The sequence below is a fragment of the Myxocyprinus asiaticus genome, chromosome 1 (assembly GCF_019703515.2).
Source record: "Myxocyprinus asiaticus isolate MX2 ecotype Aquarium Trade chromosome 1, UBuf_Myxa_2, whole genome shotgun sequence".
In the NCBI taxonomy this organism is placed as follows: domain Eukaryota; kingdom Metazoa; phylum Chordata; class Actinopteri; order Cypriniformes; family Catostomidae; genus Myxocyprinus; species Myxocyprinus asiaticus.
The window spans coordinates 67,864,004-67,887,084 of NC_059344.1; the positions used below are offsets into that span (position 1 = coordinate 67,864,004).

The 23,081-nt window shown below is 43.7% G+C and overlaps 1 protein-coding gene across 1 annotated transcript; it reads right to left on the reverse strand.

Annotated features, from left to right (window-relative positions):
- Positions 1–458: 458 nt before the first annotated feature.
- Positions 459–22,998, reverse strand: LOC127447454 (mucin-2-like). The gene is made up of 10 exons (XM_051709344.1): positions 18,448–22,998; positions 17,774–17,835; positions 17,463–17,578; positions 16,312–16,733; positions 8,917–8,981; positions 8,515–8,696; positions 8,091–8,203; positions 7,940–8,004; positions 5,155–5,327; positions 459–2,509 (listed from the first exon to the last, which is right to left on the reverse strand). Exons 1-10 carry the CDS (start codon positions 22,996–22,998, stop codon positions 2,418–2,420), a joined length of 5,841 nt encoding a protein of 1,946 aa, XP_051565304.1. The 3' UTR covers positions 459–2,417.
- Positions 22,999–23,081: the final 83 nt, after the last annotated feature.

Genomic DNA, 23,081 nt, shown 5'->3' on the forward strand with positions numbered 1-23,081 from the left:
GAAAAGTGAGTTTCAGAGTTTATTTTCTAAAAGCTGACAGGGCCAAAAGTGTCCATGGTTGAATAAACACCTTTCTATCCAAAAGCCAAAGCAGCAGAGATTGCTGAGGGTTGCTTTTAGGAAGAGTTTTTATTTGCATATGAGCTTTGTTTCTAAAAATGTTTCCTGATCTTTTATAGATAACATGCTTTATACAAAAACAATGAATCAATGAGGAAATTGCAGAAACTGGGCAGATGGGTGTAGTGCAGATCGAATCTGATATGAAACTCACCTCATAGAAATATGACAGCTGAGAAAAACAAAGAGAATACATGCATACGGGTTCCCCATTGACCAGGAAATAATACAAAAAATGGTAAAAATTATTTTGTACAGATTGCACTGAAAATGAGCTAGTTATAGCCAATGAGATATTTTAGATCTGAGCATAACTAGACAATAAAACAGATTCATCCTTGATTTTTTTAAGATTTTATTGATTTCCAGACCAGAAGAGTTCTATATTTTACTTTTTCCATGACTGTATAATATAACACGATGACTGAAAATTGCAGGTTAATGATTATTTGTATTTACCACAAACTCCCACTACAAATATATATATATATATATATATATATATATATATATATATATATATATATATATATATATATATATATACAGTATATATAAATAATAATCTAACATGAGACTTAGTCTTACTATCTCGTGATCATACATTTCTCTTGAATGCAAAAGGGCCCATTATGTTGTTTACGTGAAATAGCGTGAAATACATCAACCAACAATATATTTTGAATTCAAAGGAAAGCCCTGAGTTTAGGATTAAATTAGCATCAGAAAAAGAGTTTAACAACAATATAATTTGTAATAGATTGCTACTTTTTCAGAATCTGAAAATAAATAAGTGTCAACATCACAGGTTTGATTCTCAGGAAACATCAGCTGATGTAGATGTTAAATGCACTGTACGCCGCTATGGATAAACACATCAATTAAATATATACATTTAAATAACTCATTTAAGTAATTTATGGATGGGGATGATTTTAGCCAGACAATTGTTGAAGAATTTAGATTTGTCAAAATTATGTATCTAACTAATGAGCCTAATCTGGTCTATTGTTGTCAAGATGAATAACAAGTCAAAACAGGTTGTTTTGTTGATTTGTAATATTGCCAGACCATCTTTTTTTCACTCCAGACTTTTCTGATGTCATATCCTTTGACTAACTTTATTTCTTCTGAGTTGTTCTACAGGTTTCATGGTTGAAATAATTAATCTTTTATCTTCTCAAAGCTCGTCCCAGACTCTTCAGAGTCATCAAGCATAAATACAACACCTTGAATGTTTTCCATTACAAAGCTGGCTTGTGTGTGTTGCATTTGAAAAACATTACAAATATGTGTGTATGGGCCAGGAGGGGAGGCACAGCCTCTTCCCTAATTTAAATGATTCAAGTGACATTAAAAGTGACATTACTTTTTCTTCTAGCGCTGATTCTTGTGTACTGTGACACAACTGGTGACAAAATTGAAGAAGAAGAAAAAAACTGCATTAAGGAATTGTTTTGGATGGACCTGTACAACCTGTGTTTAAAAATGTATCAATCTGAGCTGCTTTTGGCACCAGTCTATTGAATTGTCAAAAATCATATTTTGCACATCACACGTGTAAAATGCATTAGCCATTTTATTTTTCTGGTGTTGCTAGCTACTAATAACATTTCCTATTTAAATGAGGGAAATGATTTAAAAATCCCTAACAATATCTTTTCAGTTTTGGTGGCGGAGTTGACATATCATGGTTAAGACTCACCAGACTTTGAAAAATGAGCACTCAAAAAATATCATAAATATCTGACAGTGTTGACTATATATATATATATATATATATATATATATATATATATATATATATATATTCATTTTTATTAAGTATTGAGTTATGGCCTAAGGATAGGTGGGTTTAGGGGTAATGGTTGATAATGTCATAAATTTGATCAAATTTGATTTACAGGGGAAATGTAGCAATTTTAAAATATAATGGCAAGTTGTAGGAAATGTTTGATCCCATGTCTCTAGAATCAGTGCTCAAATTGAATATGTATTTCTGCATACTTCAGATTTGTATTTACTGTATAAACATCCTTGGTCCTTGTAAAGTAGAACATTTCTGGGATAGTTCCATCATGTTGGATATTCCATTTATGTGTGCCGGCATGTATGGAGCCAGAGCTGAAATGAAATCCATCGTAGCTTCAAGGATTCTTTTTCAGCAAGATTATGTAAAATATGTAAGAGGCAGTAGAATACGACTCATTCAGTAGCTTCATGATTCCTTCATGTGAGCAGGTATGAAAGGCAGACCTGTCAGAGTCAGTAATGTCGAAGCACATATATGGCTTTGATCAATCAAACCATGAGGCCAGAATTGACACGGCAACCAGGATTGACGCAGTCGACACACTGATCCTGCTGGTGACCTCACTGGATGAAAATGCTGCAATGCAAAGAAAAGAACAGAACACATTTATCTTAGATTTATCATTCATTGATAGCGTGGAGTTTTGTCAAAAGGAGGGGTTTTCAAATTGGGAGCCTTTGAGAATTGTTGAGAAAAAAACACAAAGTATTTTAACATTGAGAACATGGCACAAATCAAAAGATGAAGGTTTATTTTGTTATGCAGTACATTTTCATTCCCCCCATACAAAGATATGTTTCACAACATCAACATTTACAAAAAAAGTGTTGTTAAATATTATAATTAACTTCAAGTTGACACTCTCATGTAAGCTAACTGTCAATCTGTCACTAAGCAATTGTGTAAATAAACAAGTAATAATAGTATAAGTGCCTGAGCTTAACCAGAGCATTTTTCTGTACGTCTGCAATACCCTTTCATACAAATACTTGCTTAACAGGTCTCATGACAAAGATGTTCCCATAGCAACTTTTTGCCTGCATCATGAAAACATCCATGTCATTCATTCATTGTTCTCGCCTCAGTTCAGAGGATTCCATCACAGTCTCGATTACCATTTTGGATGTATTACGCATCTTTAACCGCAATGTTTCATTATTCTTATGAATGCATGTTAAGTTACATTGTACTATCATATCGATATTGCTAAACCTAACCATTTATCAACAATATAAAAATTAAACATGCAACTAAATGTAATCACACTAATTTTACAAACATTACACTATAATGTAGATATTTTTGAACACCTAAACCTACAGTAAGAATAATATAAAAACAAAAAATTGCTAAAATATTTCCTCTATATAGCACAAAACTAGCATGTATTATTTTATGATCACAATTCAACATAAAACTAAACCAAAACATAAAACCAAAAAATAAATAAACAAGTAAATGATGTTCAGTCCATTTCATTTTAAAATGTAGCACTGGTAAAGTACTGAAATCCTCAGAAGTAATTAGTTGAAAACTAGTTGAATACAGCAGAATAACAATGATATTACTGAAGAATAAGTGATTGATAAATGCGACAGACCAAAGAGGATGCTTTGTTATGAGTGCGTTGTCCTTAAATTGCGATACAAGGATATTCATTTTTTAAAAGTTAATGAGTTCAAAATGCACTGCATAATCTGAATTACTTAAATATTCACCTGCAAAAAGTATATATATATATTTATACTGTATATATTTCAATGCACTTAAGGCTGCACAATTAATTGGAAAAATGATTGTGATTTATTATGGCTGCTGCAGTTAACTAATCATGAAAAGTGTCACACAAAATACAGCATTTAATTTATGTCTGCTTCCTTTGCATTAAATATTTCTATTCACAATTTTTTTTTTGAGCATTGTAATGAATAACAGACTTGTCTGTTCAGTACATAAGCCTATCAGAAATGGCACAACAAAACTAGAACACTCCCATTGTAATATAACAATATCCTCATGAGACCCTGTATCCACATGCGTGGACATTAAGTTTTGGCTTCGCTACAGGCTATGCTTAATTAAGAAATTTTTTAAACCAACTAATCTCAGTTCAGGAAAGGCTGTCATTAAAGGGTTAATCTTTCAGCGCACCAAGTCATGTGAAAAAACAACATGGTGCCAATCTCAGCCGAGTTTGTCTTTTGGAGAAACAGCAACAAAACTACATCTAGTAAGAAACCAGCATAAGTTTTCACGTTAAACCCTGTTTGAGTCAAAAGAGCAGAGTCTCTAGTTTCATCCGATATACCATTTAAAAATATTGCATAGATTTAATGCGAAACGGCACGCTTAGGACTAACTTTCCATAAAAATCCTACATTTACTGTGCATTATCACATTGAGAATCAATGGACGTATCCAAAAGCTGAAAAATGTTGCTTTCGGAGGCTTCATACGGAGTTAGGATGAAAATAAGGTGCATTTGAAACTCTTCTGGGACCAGTGCAGACAGACAGCACACTGGAGGTTAAGTCATTCACTAAATAGGGAGCAAGGGAGCATCCTGTAGCTCTGTATGCAGCTAAGAGCATTCACTCTTAAAATCCGACCAAAAGTTCAGTTTCAGGCTGCAGATGATGTTTAGATCACTCAACATGTTTGACAGACATGTGACAATGATAATCAGTACATAGATTCAGAATTTATAATGTATAATTTTATTTTAACATGGTTGGCAGTGATTTGATGATGCAGGACATTACTTTGAATAAGAAAGATTAATTCAGCTTTATAGAAAATCAGCTGTAATGTCTGCAACGTCTCAAAAACATGAATAACCAACACTCATGGACACTATGAACTATTTGATGAAGAAAAGAAGGACTTTCTAAAGCTTGAAATGACTTAAAATTTCACAACTTAAACCCCCTGTCCACATATGAGGACATACATTTTTAGGAAAATTATTTGCTCTAGAATGTGTTTTTTTTTTTTTTTTGCTTGATTATTAGGTGCTACTAATTACAAATCAAAAAGGGAAATGTAAAATGCCTACAGTAGTCACGTGAGGGTCTAAGGAGGTTAAAATAGGAAGAATAGAAATGACTATTAATCAAATGAATAATCGTGATTGCAATATCAAGGGAAATCATCAAAAATTATGATTTTTGTCACAATCATGCAACCCTAACAGCACTTCAAGATTACATTGAATCACTCACCTGTGCCATTTATCACAATTTGAGAAGTGAAGATCTGGAAGGGCAATGAGCTGTTGGCTGCTCGGACTATAGTTCTCACTAACTGTGTACTGTTGGGTAGAGTGGAGTTCGCCACAAATGAGAGGTCCATGGAGTTTTGAATCGTGGGCACACTCTTCAATTTAGTGGCATCACTGGAAAAAGTGAAGAAGTTTTGAAACTAGATTATATAATAAAATAGTGTTATGTGGAAGAAAACATCCTCCTTAGCCCTGTGGTAGGTCCTACCCAAGGGGGGAGGAGTTTCTACAGGCATGACGACCATAGCAGAGGGCCCTCTGAGACATAGTTTACCAAGAGAGAAACGATTTTACAGAAGATATAACACATGGGGTTACCTATGGGGAACCACCGCATGCGGAGCACCTACCTCAGTACAGGGCCTTACCAGCTAACTGAGCCAAAAGCGAGTTTCTCCGCAAACTCGACTGCCACAGGGCTAAGGAGGAAGTCATCCAGGGATCACAGTCTGTGAACACTACTGGGTGTCAAAAGTGCACGTCTTCCCCTCAACAGAGGGGAAAGGCACTATGCGCAAGCAGTACACCCGGCCAACTGTCCCGGAACTTACCTGCTTGTGCCTGCCACTACATGGGACGAAACCGACTCAACTTGGAGATTGTAGAACCTCGCAAAGGTGTTGGGTGCTGCCCAGCCCGCTGCTCTGCAGATGTCTGCCAAAGAGGCGCCACTGGCCAGGGCCCAGAAGGCCGCCACACTCCTGGTAGAGTGGGCTTGTAACCCTGCAGGGGGTGGCACGTCCTGAGCTTGATATGCCATAGCGATGGCATCAATGACCCAGTGGGCGATCCTCTGTTTGGAGACAGCGCTTCCTTTCCGCTGTCCACCAAAGCAGACAAAGAAATGCTCGGAGCTTCTAAAGCTCTGCGTGCAATCCAAATCGATGCGTAAAGCGGACACAGCAATGCCAAGGCTGGGTCTGCCTCCTCCTGGGGCAGCGCTTGCAGGTTCACCACCTGATCCCTAAAAGGTGTCGTGGGAACCTTGGGTACATTGCCTGGTCGGGGTCTCAGGATCACGTGAGTGTAACCCGGACCGAACTCTAGGCACGATTCGCTGACAGAGAACGCTTACAGGTCCCCTACCCTCTTGATGGAAGTGAGCACAGTGCCTTAAGCTCAGCTGACTCCAAGGGCTCAAAGGGAGCTCCCCGTAGACCCTGAAGGACTATAGAGAAGTCCCACGGGGGAACGAGGCACGGTCTAGAGGGGTTCAACCTCCTAGCGCCTCTCAGGAACCTGATGATCAAGTCGTGCTTCCCCAAGTACTTGCCATCTACTGCATCGTGATGAGCCGAAATAGCGGCTACATACACCTTCAAGGTGGAGGGGGATAGCCGCCAATCCAGCCTCTCCTGCAGGAAGGAAAGCACCGATCCGACTGCACATCTCTAGGGGTCTCATTTCCGCATCGGCTTGAGGCTGGGCGACCATTCCCGAAGGAGGAAGCCGAGCCGAGCCGAAGCCTCTGCATCAGACTTGATGAGCCCACTCTCCGATGCTGCGCTCTAACTCATTGTCTTCCGGAGCTCCGAACGACAAGTCGAACTCGCACTGAGACGAGCCGCCGGTCTCATGCGAGAGCCCGATCAGGACAAGCGAAGGGAATGGGAGGTTCATGGGGGGATACCCGGTGGAGGTTTTCCCATTGATGTCCCCAAATCGCCCCCAGTGCTAAATGATGCGGCCTCAAACCCGTAGGTAGAAGGACCGGTATGGGGAGCCGCTGGGGTATGGTCATGTTCTCGCAATGTTGCCATGGTCATGTTCGCAATGAGGACATGACTCATCCACGAACGATGTCTCCGCATGGGCAGTGCCCAGACACGTAAGACAGCGATCGTGGCCGTCGGAAGAGGAGAGATAACGACCGCAACCAGGAATAACACACAAACGGAAAGGCATCTTTAAAAAGACGCATCTTTAAAAAGACGTTCCGTGTGTGCCACTCTTTCAGAAAGAAAATACACTCTTTTAGAATATACTCTTTTAAATGTTCTGCCGAAGCGCCCAGGGGCGTTCTCTTCAAACCACAGATGCAGAGGGGGAGAAGCTGCTGAAATGCACTGTAAAATCCAGCAGAGAGAGGTGAATGAACTCAGCGGATGAATTCAGCTCAATGAATAGAACCGCTCGGCTCCGAAGAGAAAATCTAAATGAGTGGTTGCATACCAGCTCCTTTTATACCCGTATGTCCGGGGGAGTGGCCTTTTCTCATTGGCCTTTTTTAAAAAAAGCAGAGGTGTTTGGGGCTCCCAAGAGTGACCCCTAGTGTCACTACATCGACACAACGTCAAGTGAGTAACAGATAGGGAAAGTTATATTACCATTCAAACATTTGGACACACTTGACTAAAAACATTAAAACAAAATTTTTAACTTTTCCCTATCTGGTCAAATTCTTCCATTTGAATTTTTCAAATAAAAGCTTTATTTTTTTATAAAACCATTTATATGCACAATTCAAATTTTTCAACACTGGATTCAAGCATTTATGCATAGGCCTTTGGTAGTCAAGTGTCCATCATTTATGGGAGTGTGCTGAGCTGGAATCTACTTTGAAGAAGCTCAGACATAATCTATTTTATGATTACTGCATTATTACCATACTTCTATTTGTGTTATTTCATAGTTTTGATGACTTATTCTAGATCTACTCGTTCAGTGTGTCCAAACGTTTGACTGGTAGTGTGTACTCAAGAAAAAAAATGAACAAGCGTGCATACCTGAAGCTTGTTAAGGTTAAAGTGCTGAATGATGAAGGGTAATCAGCGATGAAAAAAGGTTCAAGCTACAAAAAAGAAAAAGTTTAGAGAAAATTTACTCTCTTGCACAAACAAATGATATCAAATAGATAAGTGGACACTCCATACTTACTGCTGTTTTTATAACCAGTGCTCTGTTTTGAAATTCAGTTGAAGTTGAATTTGAGAGAGCAGCCACAAAGGTGCCATTTGTGGAGATAGTCACTGGGATCTTCTGAAGTTCTCCTAAAGTAAAACAAATGAAAAAAAGGTAAATGTACCACAAATGTCCAAACTTAAGGTTATTGCTGGTTTAGTGCTGATCTAGCTGATATTTACATTGTCCACCAGTTAAAAAAAAAAAATCTGGTCATCCAGTATAGTCTTTTTGATGAGGCTGGTTGATCAGGTTCATCTTGATGGTCAAGCTAGTAAAGAGGCCTTAATGAAACACCAGCACACCAACTTTTCTGTTGGGGACCAGCACCCAAATCACATAATTTGGTGACCAGATAGAATGGTCTTTCAACAGGGATGTCAAGTCTAAAACAACTTACTGACAACAACAATAGAGCTGGCAACAAAAGAGATGTTTAAGCTGGGGTCTTGAGCTGTAACTGCTGTTTGTAGAGTAGTGACAATGTCATTGTTACTTGGGATGGGTTCAGTGGAGGTTTGGTTAAACACTAACTCGAGCTCCACATCCACATTGTCTGCCGCTCGGATTCTGGTAGCACGTCTGAAAAGAAATATATTACTCTTTGTTTAACAGTTTACAACTACTTGAAGACAGCATTACATAGCCTAAAGTATGTGGTGTTTGGGAGCTAATTGTATGTTCTATATTACAGGGATTCAAGTTTATTCTTTAATACTACAAAAATGTCACACAAACTCTCTGACATCGAATGTAAGATATAGTTGATATTTGTAAAGGAATTATTGAAGCATTGACTTACCTGAAAGAAATCACAATGGTCCTGATGAAAAGAGTTCCAAACCTTTTTCTATAGATTATATTACACTGTGAAAATAGTAAGTCAGTTTTAAGAATGTTATTATTATTGGAGATATAGATTGTGAATTACATTTCTTGTAAGTATATCATGTTTTTCTTGAGTGAGGTGATAGATTTGTTATGAAGAATGTTCAAAGTGGGCTCACATTGACTGATCCAATCACAAAAGAGATTATTTTGTTTTTATATATATATATATATATATATGAGAGAGAGAGAGAGAGAGAGAGAGAGAGAGAGAGAGAGAGAGAGAGAATACTTGAGATGTTATGTAATGTCAAATGTGATTGAAATGAACAGGAAATTATGAACTCTATAATTGTGGTTATTTTGAATTAGCATTATCTTTGTTACAAAAAAAAAAAAAAGCATATTGCTGTCTTAAAAGTATTTGCATTAGTTGACAAATTTTGCCATAAACTGTAACTATTGCCCCGGTATCTTCACTATATCAATATAACCCCTTTTAGCCCAAGTGAGGGAGAATTTTACCCCACACATGGGGTAAAAGGCCCCCTCGCCACCTTTTTTAAAAAGTGCTTTTTATTCAAAACAACTTTCTTATATTATTTCTTTTAAAACAAATTATGTTGCTCCATCAATATTCAATAAAATAAATGTATAAATGCCCTTCCTGTTTAAGAGGTTGTAGACATGCTACTTTGTATCAACTATTTGATACAATTTTAATGTTAACAATTTAATGTATGGGAGAGTTACAGTGGATGATCCAGTTCCCTATCTGTCACTCACTCGACGTTGGTGTCGATGTAGTGACACTAGGGGTCACTCTTGGGAGCCCGAGACACCTCTGGTCTTTGATAAAAGGCCAATGAAAATTGGCGAGTGGTATTTGCATGCCACTCCCCCGAACATACGGGTATAAAAGGAGCTGGTATGCAACCACTCATTCAGATTTTCTCTTCGGAGCCGAACGGTCATGCTCACTGAGCTGAATACTACTGTTCATTCACCTGCTGGATCTGACGGCGCATTTCAGCGGCTTCTCCCTCCTCTGCACTGGTGCACTGCAGAGAACGCCTCTGGGCGCTTCGGCAGAAAAACTAGAGAGTATATTTTCTGAAAGAGCATTTTTCCCCTCTAAAAGAGTATATATTTCTCTAAAAGAGCGCACACACGGAACGTCTTTTTAAAGACGCGTCTTTTTAAAGATGCTTTTCCGATTGTGTGTTATTCCTGGTTGTGCTCGTTATCTCTCGCCTTCTAATGGTCACGATCACTGTCTTTCGTGTCTGGGCACTGCTCATGCCGAGACAGCGTTCGTGGATGGTCACGTTCTCATTGCGAGAATATGTCCATGGCAACGTTGCGGTCGCGGCTCGCCTTCGTAAGAAAGCGAGCCACCCCAGAGACTCCCGCCTCGGTCCTTTTACCCACGGGTTTGAGGCCAGCGCGGCTAGCAATGGGGGCGATTTGGGGACCCCAATGGGACCGCCTCCGCCGGGTATCCCCCCGCGGACCTCCCATTCCCCAGCACACTCGTCTGCCCCGATCGGGCTTCCGGGTGAGTCCGCCGGCTCGTATCACGGCGAGTTCGACCTCTTATTCGGAGCCCGCGAAAGTGATGAGTTCTCGAGTGCAGCATCGGAGAGCGGGCTCGTCCAGTCAGAAGCCTCAGCTGGGCTCCTCCCTTCGGGGTCGATCGCCCAGTCACAGGCTGATGCGGAGATGACGACATGCTTTCCCGGACAGCCGCGAGCGTCGGTTAGAGTGGATTTCACCGCTCTTCCCTGAACGCTCGCGGCTCTGTGATTGGTTCCTGGGCTCGCGGCGCCGCTCAATGCCACGCCCCGCCCCGTTCCTTTCTTCCCGGAAGTGCATGAAGAGCTGACAAGGTCACGGGAGGCGCCTTTTACTGCCCGGTCCCGATCTTTTCAGCTTCCCTGCTCTCACTACCCTCGATGGTGGGGCGGCCAAGGGTTATTCGGCAATCCCCCGGTGGATAAAGGCGCTCACGGTGCACCTATGCCCGCAGAGCGCCGCCACCTGGCGCGGGTGCCCAAAGCCCCCGTCCAAGGCCTGTAGGTTTACGTCGTCTCTGACGGTCAAAGCCTATGGCGCTGCTGGACAAGCTGCCTCCGCCCTGCACGCCATGGCTCTCCTGCAAGTCCGCCAAGGCGCTAAAGGAACTGCACGAGGGTAGTTCTGCCCCGGGATTGATGCAGGAACTGCGCTCGGCGACCGACCTCGAGTGACGGAGGTCACGGCGCGGTCTCTCGGGCGGACGATGGCCACACTAGTGGTCCAGGAGCGCCACCTTTGGCTCAACATGGTCGAGATGGGTGAGGCTGACAGGACACGATTCCTTGCTGCCCCCATTTCCCAGGCGGGCCTATTCGGCGACACTGTCGAGGACTTTGCCCAGCAATTCTCGATGGTAGAGCAGTATATGGATGCTAGCCGGCTTATCCTGCCCCGGCGTGGCTCAGGATCCCGCACCCCATCTACTCATCGCCGAGGGCGTCCCCCTGCGGTGACTGCACCGGCTCTGCTGCAGCCCGCCCCTCCGGCCCGGCCCCGGCGTGGAGCCCACCACAGGAAGCCGACGCCACCCGTCTCACAGCCGGCACCGAAGAACCCATGGAGGTCTTCGAAGCGCCCCTGAGACGGGCGACCCAGGGACAACGAAACCCGCTGCTCTGGAGCTGGTAAGCAGATCTTCATCTTTTTGTTACCTTTTGCATTTAATTGTGCTGCATGCCCAAGTGGCTGCAGTACTCAAGAGCTCCGCAAGAGTGGTTTCCTTGTTCCCTGGGTCACATATCCGGTGTGTACGGCTGGCATCACGACCACCGTCCACCACTCCATTTGGCAGGTTGGCGCTCCAGCGGCGGTCTCCCACCCTGAGCGCCCAGCTGTGGCACAAATCCACCCCCGATGTGACAGTCTCCACGGGTCATGAGGACAGGCCTCTTCCTCCCCCGTCCTAGGCTGTTCCGTGGGTGGTCACAAGGAGCCAGGTAAGTGCTTCGATGTCCTCGGACTCAGCACGGCCACGATGTGGTGTGGCACCTCGAGCTCCACCCCGCTGCGAGGCCCCACCCGCCGGTACATCCGATGACGTTGTCCCTTTGGTCCCCCTTGCGCGGAACTTGGACGCATGGCTTGCGCTTTCCAGTCTGTCACGAGGGCTGGTCCGGACCGTCCGACTCGGCTGTGCGATTCACTTCACTGGGCATCCGCCCAGGTCCAGTGGTGTCCACTTCTCCTTGGTGAAAGTCGGAAACGCTGCTACCTTGCGTGGAGATCGCTACCCTCCTACGGAAGGACGCGATAGAACCTGTCCCTCCAGCCGAGATGAAGAAGGGGTTTTACAGCCCCTACTTCATTGTACCGAAAAGAGGCGGTGGGTTGCGGCCAATCATGGACCTGCGAGTACTGAACCGGGCCTTACACAGACTCCCGTTCAAGATGCTGACGCAAAGACGCATTCTAGCGAGCGTCCGGCATCAAGATTGGTTCGCGGCGGTAGACCCGAAGGATGCGTACTTTCACGTCTCGATCCTTCCTCGACACAGACCCTTCCTGCGGTTTGCGTTAGAGGGTCAGGCGTATCGGTACAAAGTCCTCCCTTTCGGCCTGTCCCTGTCTCCTCGCATCTTTACGAAGATCGCAGAGGCTGCCCTTGCCCCGTTAAGGGAGGTGGGCATTCGCATTCTCAACTATCTCGACGACTGGCTAATCTTAGCTCACTCTCGAGACGTGTTATGCGCACACAGGGACCTGGTGCTCTCACACCTCAGCCGACTAGGGCTTCGGGTCAGCTGGGAAAAGAGCAAGCTCCTCCCGGTTCAGAGCATCTCTTTTCTCGGTTTGGAGTTGGATTCAGTCTCCTTGACGGCGCACCTTACGAACGAGCGCGCCCAGTCGGTGCTGGCCTGTTTGAAGGCATTCAAACAGAAAACAGCGGTTCCACTGAAACTTTTTTAGAGGCTCCTGGGGCATATGGCATCCTCGGCGGTAGCCACCACGCTCAGGTTGATGCATATGAGGCCGCTTCAGCACTGGCTCGAGACGGGCATGGCGCCACGGGACACACCGCGTGGCCATTACGTCGGTCTGTCACTGTCTTTTCAGCCCTTGGACCGACCTCTCGGAACTAGTCTCCAGGCGCGTCGTGGTCATGACAGACGCCTCCAAAATGGGCTGGGGCGCTGTTGGCAACGGGCACGCAGCCGCCGGCCTCTAGACGGGTCCGCAGCTGCATTGGCACATCAACTGCCTCGAGTTACAGGCAATTCTGCTCGCCCTGCAGAGGTTCCGGCCGTTGATCCAGGGCAAGCACGTGCTAGTTCGGACAGACAGCACGGCAGCAGTAGCATATGTCAACCGCCAAGGCGGTCTGCGCTCCCGCTGTATGTCACAACTCGCCCGCCATCTCCTCCAACGGAGTTAGCAGCACCAAGTCGCTGCAAGCCACTCACATCCTGGGCAACCTCAACACTTCGGCGGACGTGCCGTAACAACAGGTTACCCTCAAGGGAGAGTGGAGACTCCACCTTCAGGTGGTCCAGCTGATTTGGAGTCAATTCGGTCAGGCACAGGTGCACCTGTTCGCCTCCCAAGAATCCTCCCACTGCCCGCTCTGGTACGCCCTCACCGAGGCCTTCCTCGGCATAGACGCGCTGGCACACAGCTGGTCCCCTGGCATTCGCAAATATGCGTTTTCCCCCAGTGAGCCTGCTCGCACAGACCCTGTGCAAGGTCAGGGAGGACAAGGAGAAGGTCGTCCTGGTAAGCACCCTACTGGCCCGCCCAGACGTGGTGCTCAGACCTCACGCTCCTCGTGACAGCTCCCCCCGGGCAAATTCCCCTGAGGAAGGCCCTTCTTTCTCAGGGAAGGGGCACCATCCGGCACCCGCGCCCAGACCTCTGGAATCTCCATGTCTGGACCCTGGATGGGACGCGGAAGACCTAAGCTGTCTCCCACCTGCGGTGGTAGACACGTTCACTCAGGCTAGGGCTCCCTCTACGAGGCGCCTGTATGCCTTTAAGTGGCGTCTGTTCGCTAAGTGGTGTTCTTCCCGTCAGGAAGACCCCCAGAGGTGCGCAGTCAGATCAGTGCTTTCCTTCCTGCAAGAGAGGTTGGAAGGGAGGCTGTCCCCCTCCACCTCGAAGATGTACGTTGCTGCCATAGCAGCACACCATGACGCAGTCGACGGTAAGTCCTTAGGGAAGAATGATCTGATCATCAGGTTCCTAAGAGGCGCCAGGAGGCTGAATCCCTCCAGGCCGTGCCTTGTTCCCTCATCGGACCTCTGTAGTTTTTCAGGGTCTACAGAGAGCCCCCTTTGAGTTTTGCAGTCAGCCGGGCTTAAGGCACTCTCCTTGAAGACTGCCCTCCTGACTGCGCTCACTTCCATCAAGAGGGTAGGTGACCTGCAAGTGTTCTCTGTCAGCGAAACGTGCCTGGAGTTCGGTCCGGGCTATTCTCACGTGATCCTGAGACCCCCGACCGGGCTATGTGCCCAAGGTTCCCACCACTCCTTTTAGGGACCAGGTGGTGAACCTGCAAGCGCTGCCCCAGGAGGAGGCAGACCCAGCCCTGTCGTTGCTGTGTCCGGTGTGTGCTTTACGCATCTATTTGGATCGCACGCAGAGCTTTAGAATCTCTGAGCAGCTCTCTGTCTGCTTTGGTGCACAGCGGAAAGGAAGTGCTGTCTCCAAGCAAAGGATCGCCCACTGGCTCATTGACGCCATATCTATGGCATGTCTCGCCCAAAACATGCCGCCCCCGGTAGGGCTACGAGCCCATTCTACCTGTGGTGTAGCGGCTTCTTGGGCCCTGGCCAGAGGTGCCTCTCTAACAGACATTTGCAGAGCAGCAGGCTGGGCAACACCCAACACCTTTGCAAGGTTCTACAACCTCCGGGTGGAACCAGTTTCGTCCCAGGTAGTGGCACGCAACACAAGCGGATAAGCCCGGGATAGCCGGCCGGGTGTATCGCTTGCACATAGCGCCTTCCACCTCCTTTTGAGCTGAAGACGTGCGCCGTTAATTCCCAGTAGTGTTCACAAAAGTTGTTCCGTGGTTGACTTCCTCCGAGCCCTGTGGCAGTCGAGTTTTCGGAGAGACTCTCTGCCGGCCCAGTACACGCGCTAAGAGCCCGGTTCTGGGGTAGGTGCTCCGCATGTGGCGGTTCCCTGTAAGGCTAACCCCATGCGATCTATATCTTCCGCTAGTTCTTTCCCTGCTGGCAAACTGCGTCTTCCTTGGGCAGAGCTCCTCTGCCCCAGTCTCCATGTTGTAATAACTCCTCCCCCATTGGGCAGGATCTACCTTGAAGGCTCTCCACATGGTTGGAAAGACCATGTGATGTATTCTTCCACTTAAATATCCCCCCCTCTCTTGGGGTGAGGTGTGGTCTCCGCGGTGTCCTCCCCTTGGGAGGGACACCCCCCGACTAGACCTGGCGGCCCAGTCAGATAATCCCCCTTCTTTTTTAGGGAGTGGAAAAAGAGAAGGGGAAAGAGGCCGCGACTGCGTTAAGCCTGTCTCTATCTCTGGGTAGTCGACTTGTCCCCAAAAAGGGCAGTTCGACACTCATAACTGTGTTGGGGGAGGTTACGTGTCGACCTGGTGCGCTGGCTATGAGGCACACAGCAAGTCTGCCCACCACACACCGCCAGTTCACGTAACACAGTTCAGCCTTGTGGCGTTTTGTATAGGGACCCCTAGTGTCACTACATCGACACCAATGTCGAGTGAGTGACAGATAGGGAATGTCATGGTTACTGGTGTAACCTCCGTTCCCTAATGGAGGGAACGAGACGTTGGTCCCTCCTGCCACAACGCTGAACTACCCGCTGAAATGGCCGGACCTTATATCGGCTCCTCAGCGTAAAACCTGAATGAGTGGTTGCATACCAGCTCCTTTTATACCCGTATGTTCGGGGGAGTGGCATGCAAATACCACTTGCCAATTTTCATTGGCCTTTTATCAAAGACCAGAGGTGTCTCGGGCTCCCAAGAGTGACCCCTACTGTCACTACATCGACACCAACGTCTCGTTCCCTCCATTAGGGAACGGAGGTTACACCAGTAACCATGACGTTTTTACTTGGCAACAAGAAATGGAACAAAAGTAAAACTAACCTAATACTACTGCCTTTAAATGTACCACATAATTGAATATGAGGGATACTAAATGATTATACAGTATATATTTTTTCAAGTACAATACCAAGTTATTTCTTGTATAGTTTTATTGAAACATGTTAAGCATTTAAATCCATGTAACATTAAAATCAATCGCATCACATTTTTGTAATTGTTACTACACAACTCAAAGAAATGTTGTCGTTTGAAACTTACCCCAGTCTCAACTTTTTTTGCTAGATCCTTAAATTCTGGAGATTTCGGGTCTTCATAGTTTTTAATAAACTGTATTATAATGATGACTTCTAAGACTACAGTTGGAGGAGGGCGTAGTGGTCTTGTGGTTGTAGTTGTAGTGGGTTTGGTTGTAGTTGTTGTGGGTTTGGTTGTAGTTGTTGTGGGTTTGGTTATAGTTGTTGTGGGTTTGGGTTTGGGTTTGGTTGTAGTTGTAGTTGGTTTAGTTGTAGTTGTTGTGGGTTTGGTTGTAGTTGTAGTGGGTTTGGTTGTAGTTGTTGTGGGTTTAGTTGTAGTTGTAGTGGGTTTGGTTGTAGTTGTAGTGGGTTTGGTTGTAGTTGTTGTGGGTTTGGTTGTAGTTGTTTTGGGTTTGGTAGTCGTTGTAGAGTCAGGATTCGGCCTTACTGTTTTTGGAAGTTGTCAGAAGAGAAATTGGAAAAAGCTGTTAGTCTCTATCAGTTTTATTTTTAAACCATTTCAACTGAATTAATCAGAAGAGATGATTGAACTTAAAGGTGATGTGTGTCTTTTTTTAGGATGTTAAAATACTTTCTCCTATCCCAGCAGGATATGAATGAAGAAACTAAGTAAGCCATGGACATTTTCCAGAGTAGCGCCATATTTAAATGTTGATGGTAATGTAAGTGAGACTTTGAGGGATAAAAGTACATTCTCTTCAATTGATTTGTACTGTTTAAATTGATTCCCATAAAGAGATGCCCTTCCTGTTAAAGAGGTAAAGACATGCTACTTTGTGTCAACTCAAAAAGAGTGTGTTGTTTGGACAATTGAATGCATGGGAAAGTACGGTGCCACCGTAAAAAATTATATGATAGCATAATGTAACTAAATTAATATATTTATAAATAAAATAAAACATATTGCAGTTAAACTCATAATATACAAAGATAGACAGTGACCCTTCCCTTATTAGACTGCCCTGAGCTTACTGGCTGCATCAGTAAACACACTTTTGCAGTCTAGATAGTGACTGTAATTCTCAATCTACATTGCTTGTAATTGTATTTTAACACCTGTAGTTAAATATAATGACCTACAACAAGATTAATACAGAAAGCATTATAAATTGTTTTGCATAACACTGCATTGCTTATATTGTTAAATTGACTCACCCACTACACTGGTGATGTTTAAAGTGGTGTTAGCAGTGAAAATAATGGTTTTGATTTCTGCATCACTTGGTAATTTGCCAAATTGTAAATTCATATCTGTGATGACTGATCCAGCACTACATACAGAAAAGGAAATAGAAATGGTCCATATTAATGGAATAGTTTTTGCAATTTTCAAAATTCACCTTGTAAGAAAACATTTACCACATTTGGAAAATTGTGATACTGTATATTAGATAACAAGCCTTTCTTCATAAAAAATGGTATGTATTTTAGGGATTAAATGTATTCTTAAGAAAAGAAACTCCCACCTGAACCGAATTACTGTCAATCCAATGAAGGAGCTGAATGCTTTGTTAAAGATTGGCACAAACTGTAAAAAAGTTACAGTGTTAGGTTCAACAATGATTAATGGAGTATAAAACATTTCAGATGAAACATTAATTTTCATATGGAAAGGGGGGAAATTTACAAAATGAAATCATTATGATGGTCACCCCTTGTTTTCTTAAAATGCAGTATTTACAGTGGAATGTGTGGAGGAAACAAACTTAAGGTGTTCATGGCAGTAAAACATGGACTGCTAATTATACAAATAGCAGTGTAATGCTTTTTTCAATAGGGTGCATATACAGTAGAACACTATTTGCACTGGAGTATTAATAGAACATACAGTATTACTGTCTGTGTGGTGGGCAAATAGTATGCATTTCTAATTACACCAGGGTGTGTATAAAATAGAACATTACTTGCACTGGAGTACAAATAGCAAACATTACCACATATTTGGACCCCATATAGACAGTATATTTTACTATTTTACACTTGGATGAATCAATTGTTATTTACACCAGAATGCAAAAAAAAAAAAAAAAAATAGAATACTGAATTTACCGAATGCAGTAGTATATGTTACTATTTACAGTAGTATGTGTTACTAAGGGTGCAGATAGCATCTGCCTTAAATGTTTGCCTCACAGCTTACCTCATCTTGGACTCTTTTTTCTCGTCTTTTAAAAACATCTGAAGACGTGTTTAAAAGTTTAAGATCAAAATCTTCATTGCTGGAAAACCTAACAAGGACAATATTTGTAGGCTGGATTGTGGTTGTAGTTGTTGACTGAGTTGTACTTGTAAAAAGGATGGTGGTGGTTGTTTTAAATTGAGTTGTTGTAGGTAGGGCTGTGGTTATTGTAGGAGGGATTGTGGTTGAAGTAGTTAAAGGCTGGGTTGTTGTTGGTTGAGTTATAGTTGTAGGAGGAGCTATTGTTAAGGCAGTGGATTTAGTAGTAGGCTGTGTTGTGGTTGATGGCTGAGTTGTAGTTGTTGGTGGCTCTGTGGTTGTAGATTGAGTTATATTTGTAGATAGGGCTGTAGTTGTTTGCAGAGTTGTAGTTGTAAATGGTGTTGTTGGTTGAGTTATGCTTGTAGGCAGGATTGTGGTGGTTGTTGTAGGAGGGGTTGTGGTTGCTTGTAGAGTTGAAGCTGTTGAAGGCTGTGTTGTTGTTGGTTTAGTTGTAGTTGAAGGTGGAGCTGTTGTTAAGGCAGTGGTTTTAGTAGTAGGCTGTGTTGTGGTGGTTGTCTGAGTTGTAGTTGTAGATGGGGCTATAGTTGTTTGCAGAGTTGTTGTAAATTGGATTGTTTGTTGAAATGTAGTTGTAGGTAGAGTTGTGGTTGTTGTAGGAGGGGCTGAAGCGGTTAAATTAGTTGTACTTGTAGGCAGGATTGTGTTGATTGGTTCAGATGGGGTTGTTGTAGGTAGGGTTGTGGTCAATGTAGAAGGGGTTTTGGTTGCTTGTGAATTTGAAGCTGTTGAAGGCTGGGTTGTTGTTGGTTGAGTTGTAGTTGTAGGGGGGCCTGCTGTTAGTGAAGCAGTGGCTGTATTTGTAGGCTGTATTGTGGTGTTTGGCTTAGTTGTAGTTGTTGGTGGCTCTGTGGTTGTAGATTGAGTTGTAGTTGTTGACAGTGCTATAGCTGTTTTCAGAGTTGCTGTTGTAAATGGCATTGTTTGTTGAGATATAGTTGCAGGTGATGTTGTGGTTGTCTGATGAAATATGGTTGTAGGTAGAGTTGTGATTGTTATATGAGGGGCTGTGGCATTTGTTTCAGAAGGGATTGTTGTAGGTAGGGTTGTGATTGTTGTAGTTGAATGGGGGGCTGTTGTTAAGGCAGTGGATTTAGTAGTAGGCTGTGTTGTGGTTGTTGACAGAGTTGTAGTTGTTGGTGGCTCTGTGGTTGTAGATTGAGTTATATTTGTAGGTAGAGCTGTAGATATTTGCAGAGTTGTAGTTGTAAATGGTGTTGTTGGTTGAGTTGTGCTTGTAGGCAGGATTGTGGTGGTTGTTGTAGGAGGGTTTGTGGTTGCTTGTAGAGTTGAAGTTGATGATGGCCGGGTTGTTGTTGGTTGAGTTGTAGTTGTAGGAGGAGCTGTTGTTAAGGCAGTGGTTTTAGTAGTAGGCTGTGTTGTGGTGGTTGTCTGAGTTGTAGTTGTAGATGGGGCTATAGTTGTTTGCAGAGTTGTTGTAAATTGGATTGTTTGTTGAGATATAGTTGTAGGTGCAGTTGTGTTTGTCTGTTGAAATTTAGTTGTAGGTAGAGTTGTGGTTGTTGTAGGAGGGGCTGAAGCGGTTAAATTAGTTGTACTTGTAGGCAGGATTGTGTTGATTGGTTCAGATGGGGTTGTTGTAGGTAGGGTTGTGGTCAATGTAGAAGGGGTTTTGGTTGCTTGTGAATTTAAAGCTGTTGAAGGCTGGGTTGTTGTTGGTTGAGTTGTAGTTGTAGGGGGGCCTGTTGTTAGTGAAGCAGTGGCTGTATTTGTAGGCTGTATTGTGGTGTTTGGCTTAGTTGTAGTTGTTGGTGGCTCTGTGGTTGTAGATTGAGTTGTAGTTGTTGACAGTGCTATAGCTGTTTTCAGAGTTGCTGTTGTAAATGGCATTGTTTGTTGAGATATAGTTGCAGGTGATGTTGTGGTTGTCTGATGAAATATGGTTGTAGGTAGAGTTGTGATTGTTATATGAGGGGCTGTGGCATTTGTTTCAGAAGGGATTGTTGTAGGTAGGGTTGTGATTGTTGTAGTTGAATGGGGGGCTGTTGTTAAGGCAGTGGATTTAGTAGTAGGCTGTGTTGTGGTTGTTGACAGAGTTGTAGTTGTTGGTGGCTCTGTGGTTGTAGATTGAGTTATATTTGTAGGTAGAGCTGTAGATATTTGCAGAGTTGTAGTTGTAAATGGTGTTGTTGGTTGAGTTGTGCTTGTAGGCAGGATTGTGGTGGTTGTTGTAGGAGGGTTTGTGGTTGCTTGTAGAGTTGAAGTTGATGATGGCCGGGTTGTTGTTGGTTGAGTTGTAGTTGTAGGAGGAGCTGTTGTTAAGGCAGTGGTTTTAGTAGTAGGCTGTGTTGTGGTGGTTGTCTGAGTTGTAGTTGTAGATGGGGCTATAGTTGTTTGCAGAGTTGTTGTAAATTGGATTGTTTGTTGAGATATAGTTGTAGGTGCAGTTGTGTTTGTCTGTTGAAATTTAGTTGTAGGTAGAGTTGTGGTTGTTGTAGGAGGGGCTGAAGCGGTTAAATTAGTTGTACTTGTAGGCAGGATTGTGTTGATTGGTTCAGATGGGGTTGTTGTAGGTAGGGTTGTGGTCAATGTAGAAGGGGTTTTGGTTGCTTGTGAATTTAAAGCTGTTGAAGGCTGGGTTGTTGTTGGTTGAGTTGTAGTTGTAGGGGGGCCTGTTGTTAGTGAAGCAGTGGCTGTATTTGTAGGCTGTATTGTGGTGTTTGGCTTAGTTGTAGTTGTTGGTGGCTCTGTGGTTGTAGATTGAGTTGTAGTTGTTGACAGTGCTATAGCTGTTTTCAGAGTTGCTGTTGTAAATGGCATTGTTTGTTGAGATATAGTTGCAGGTGATGTTGTGGTTGTCTGATGAAATATGGTTGTAGGTAGAGTTGTGATTGTTATATGAGGGGCTGTGGCATTTGTTTCAGAAGGGATTGTTGTAGGTAGGGTTGTGATTGTTGTAGTTGAATGGGGGGCTGTTGTTAAGGCAGTGGATTTAGTAGTAGGCTGTGTTGTGGTTGTTGACAGAGTTGTAGTTGTTGGTGGCTCTGTGGTTGTAGATTGAGTTATATTTCTAGGTAGAGCTGTAGATATTTGCAGAGTTGTAGTTGTAAATGGTGTTGTTGGTTGAGTTGTGCTTGTAGGCAGGATTGTGGTGGTTGTTGTAGGAGGGTTTGTGGTTGCTTGTAGAGTTGAAGTTGATGATGGCCGGGTTGTTGTTGGTTGAGTTGTAGTTGTAGGAGGAGCTGTTGTTAAGGCAGTGGTTTTAGTAGTAGGCTGTGTTGTGGTTGTTGTCTGAGTTGTAGTTAAAGTTGTCATTTTTGACGGGGCTATAGTTGTTTGCAGAGTTGTTGTAAATTGCATTGTTTGTTGAGATATAGTTGCAGATGATGTTGTGTTTGTCTGTTGAAATGTAGTTGTAGGTAGAGTTGTGGTTGTTGTAGGCAGGGCTAAAGTAGTTAAATGAGTTGTACTTGTAGGCAGGATTGTGGTGGTTGTTTCAGTTGGGGTTGTTGTAGGTATAGTTGTTGTCAGTGTAGAATGAGTTTTGGTTGCTTGTGAAGTTGAAGCTGTTGAAGGCTGGGTTGTTGTTGGATGAGTTGTAGTTGTAGGGGGGGTTGTTGTTATTGAAACAGTGGTTGTATTTGTAGGCTGTGTTGTGGTGTTTGTCTTAGTTGTAGTTGTTGGTGGCTCTGTGGTTGTAAACTGAGTTGTAGTTGTTGACAGAGCTATAGCTGTTTTCAGAGTTGTTGGTAGAGTTGTGGTTGTTGTAGGAGGGTCTGAAGTAGTTAAATGAGTTGCACTTGTAGGCAGGATTGTGGTGGTTGTTTCAGTTGGGGTTGTTGTAGGTAGGGTTGTGGTCAATGTAGAATGGGTTTTGGTTGCTTGTGAAGTTGAAGCTGTTGAAGGCTGGGTTGTTGTTGGATGAGTTGTAGTTGTAGGGGGGGCTGTTGTTATTGAAACAGTAGCTGTATTTGTAGGCTGTGTTGTGGTGTTTGGCTTAGTTGTAGTTGTTGGTGGCTCTGTAGTTGTTGACAGAGCTATAGCTGTTTTCAGAGTTGTTGTTGTAAATGGCATTGTTTGTTGAGATATAGTTGCAGGTGATGTTGTGTTTGTCTGATGAAATTTAGTTGTAGGTATAGTTGTGGCTGTTGTAGGAGGGGCTAAAGCAGTTAAATGACTTGTACTTGTAGGCAGGATTGAGGTGGTTGTTTCAGCTGGGGTTGTTGTAGGTAGGGTTGTGGTCAATGTAGAATGGGTTTTGGCTGCTTGTGAATTTGAAGGTGTTGAAGGCTGTGTTGTTGTTGGTTGAGTTGTAGTTGTAGGGGGGCCTGTTGTTAGTGAAGCAGTGGCTGTATTTGTAGGCTGTATTGTGGTGTTTGTCTTAGTTATAGTTGTTGGTGGCTCTGTGGTTGTAGATTGAGTTGTAGTTGTTGACAGGGCTATAGTTGTTTTCAGAGTTGTTGTTGTAAATGCCATTGTTTGTTGAGACATAGTTGTAGGTGGTGTTGTGTTTGTCTGATGAAATGTAGTTGTAGGTAGAGTTGTGGTTGTTATATGAGAGGCTGTGGCATTTG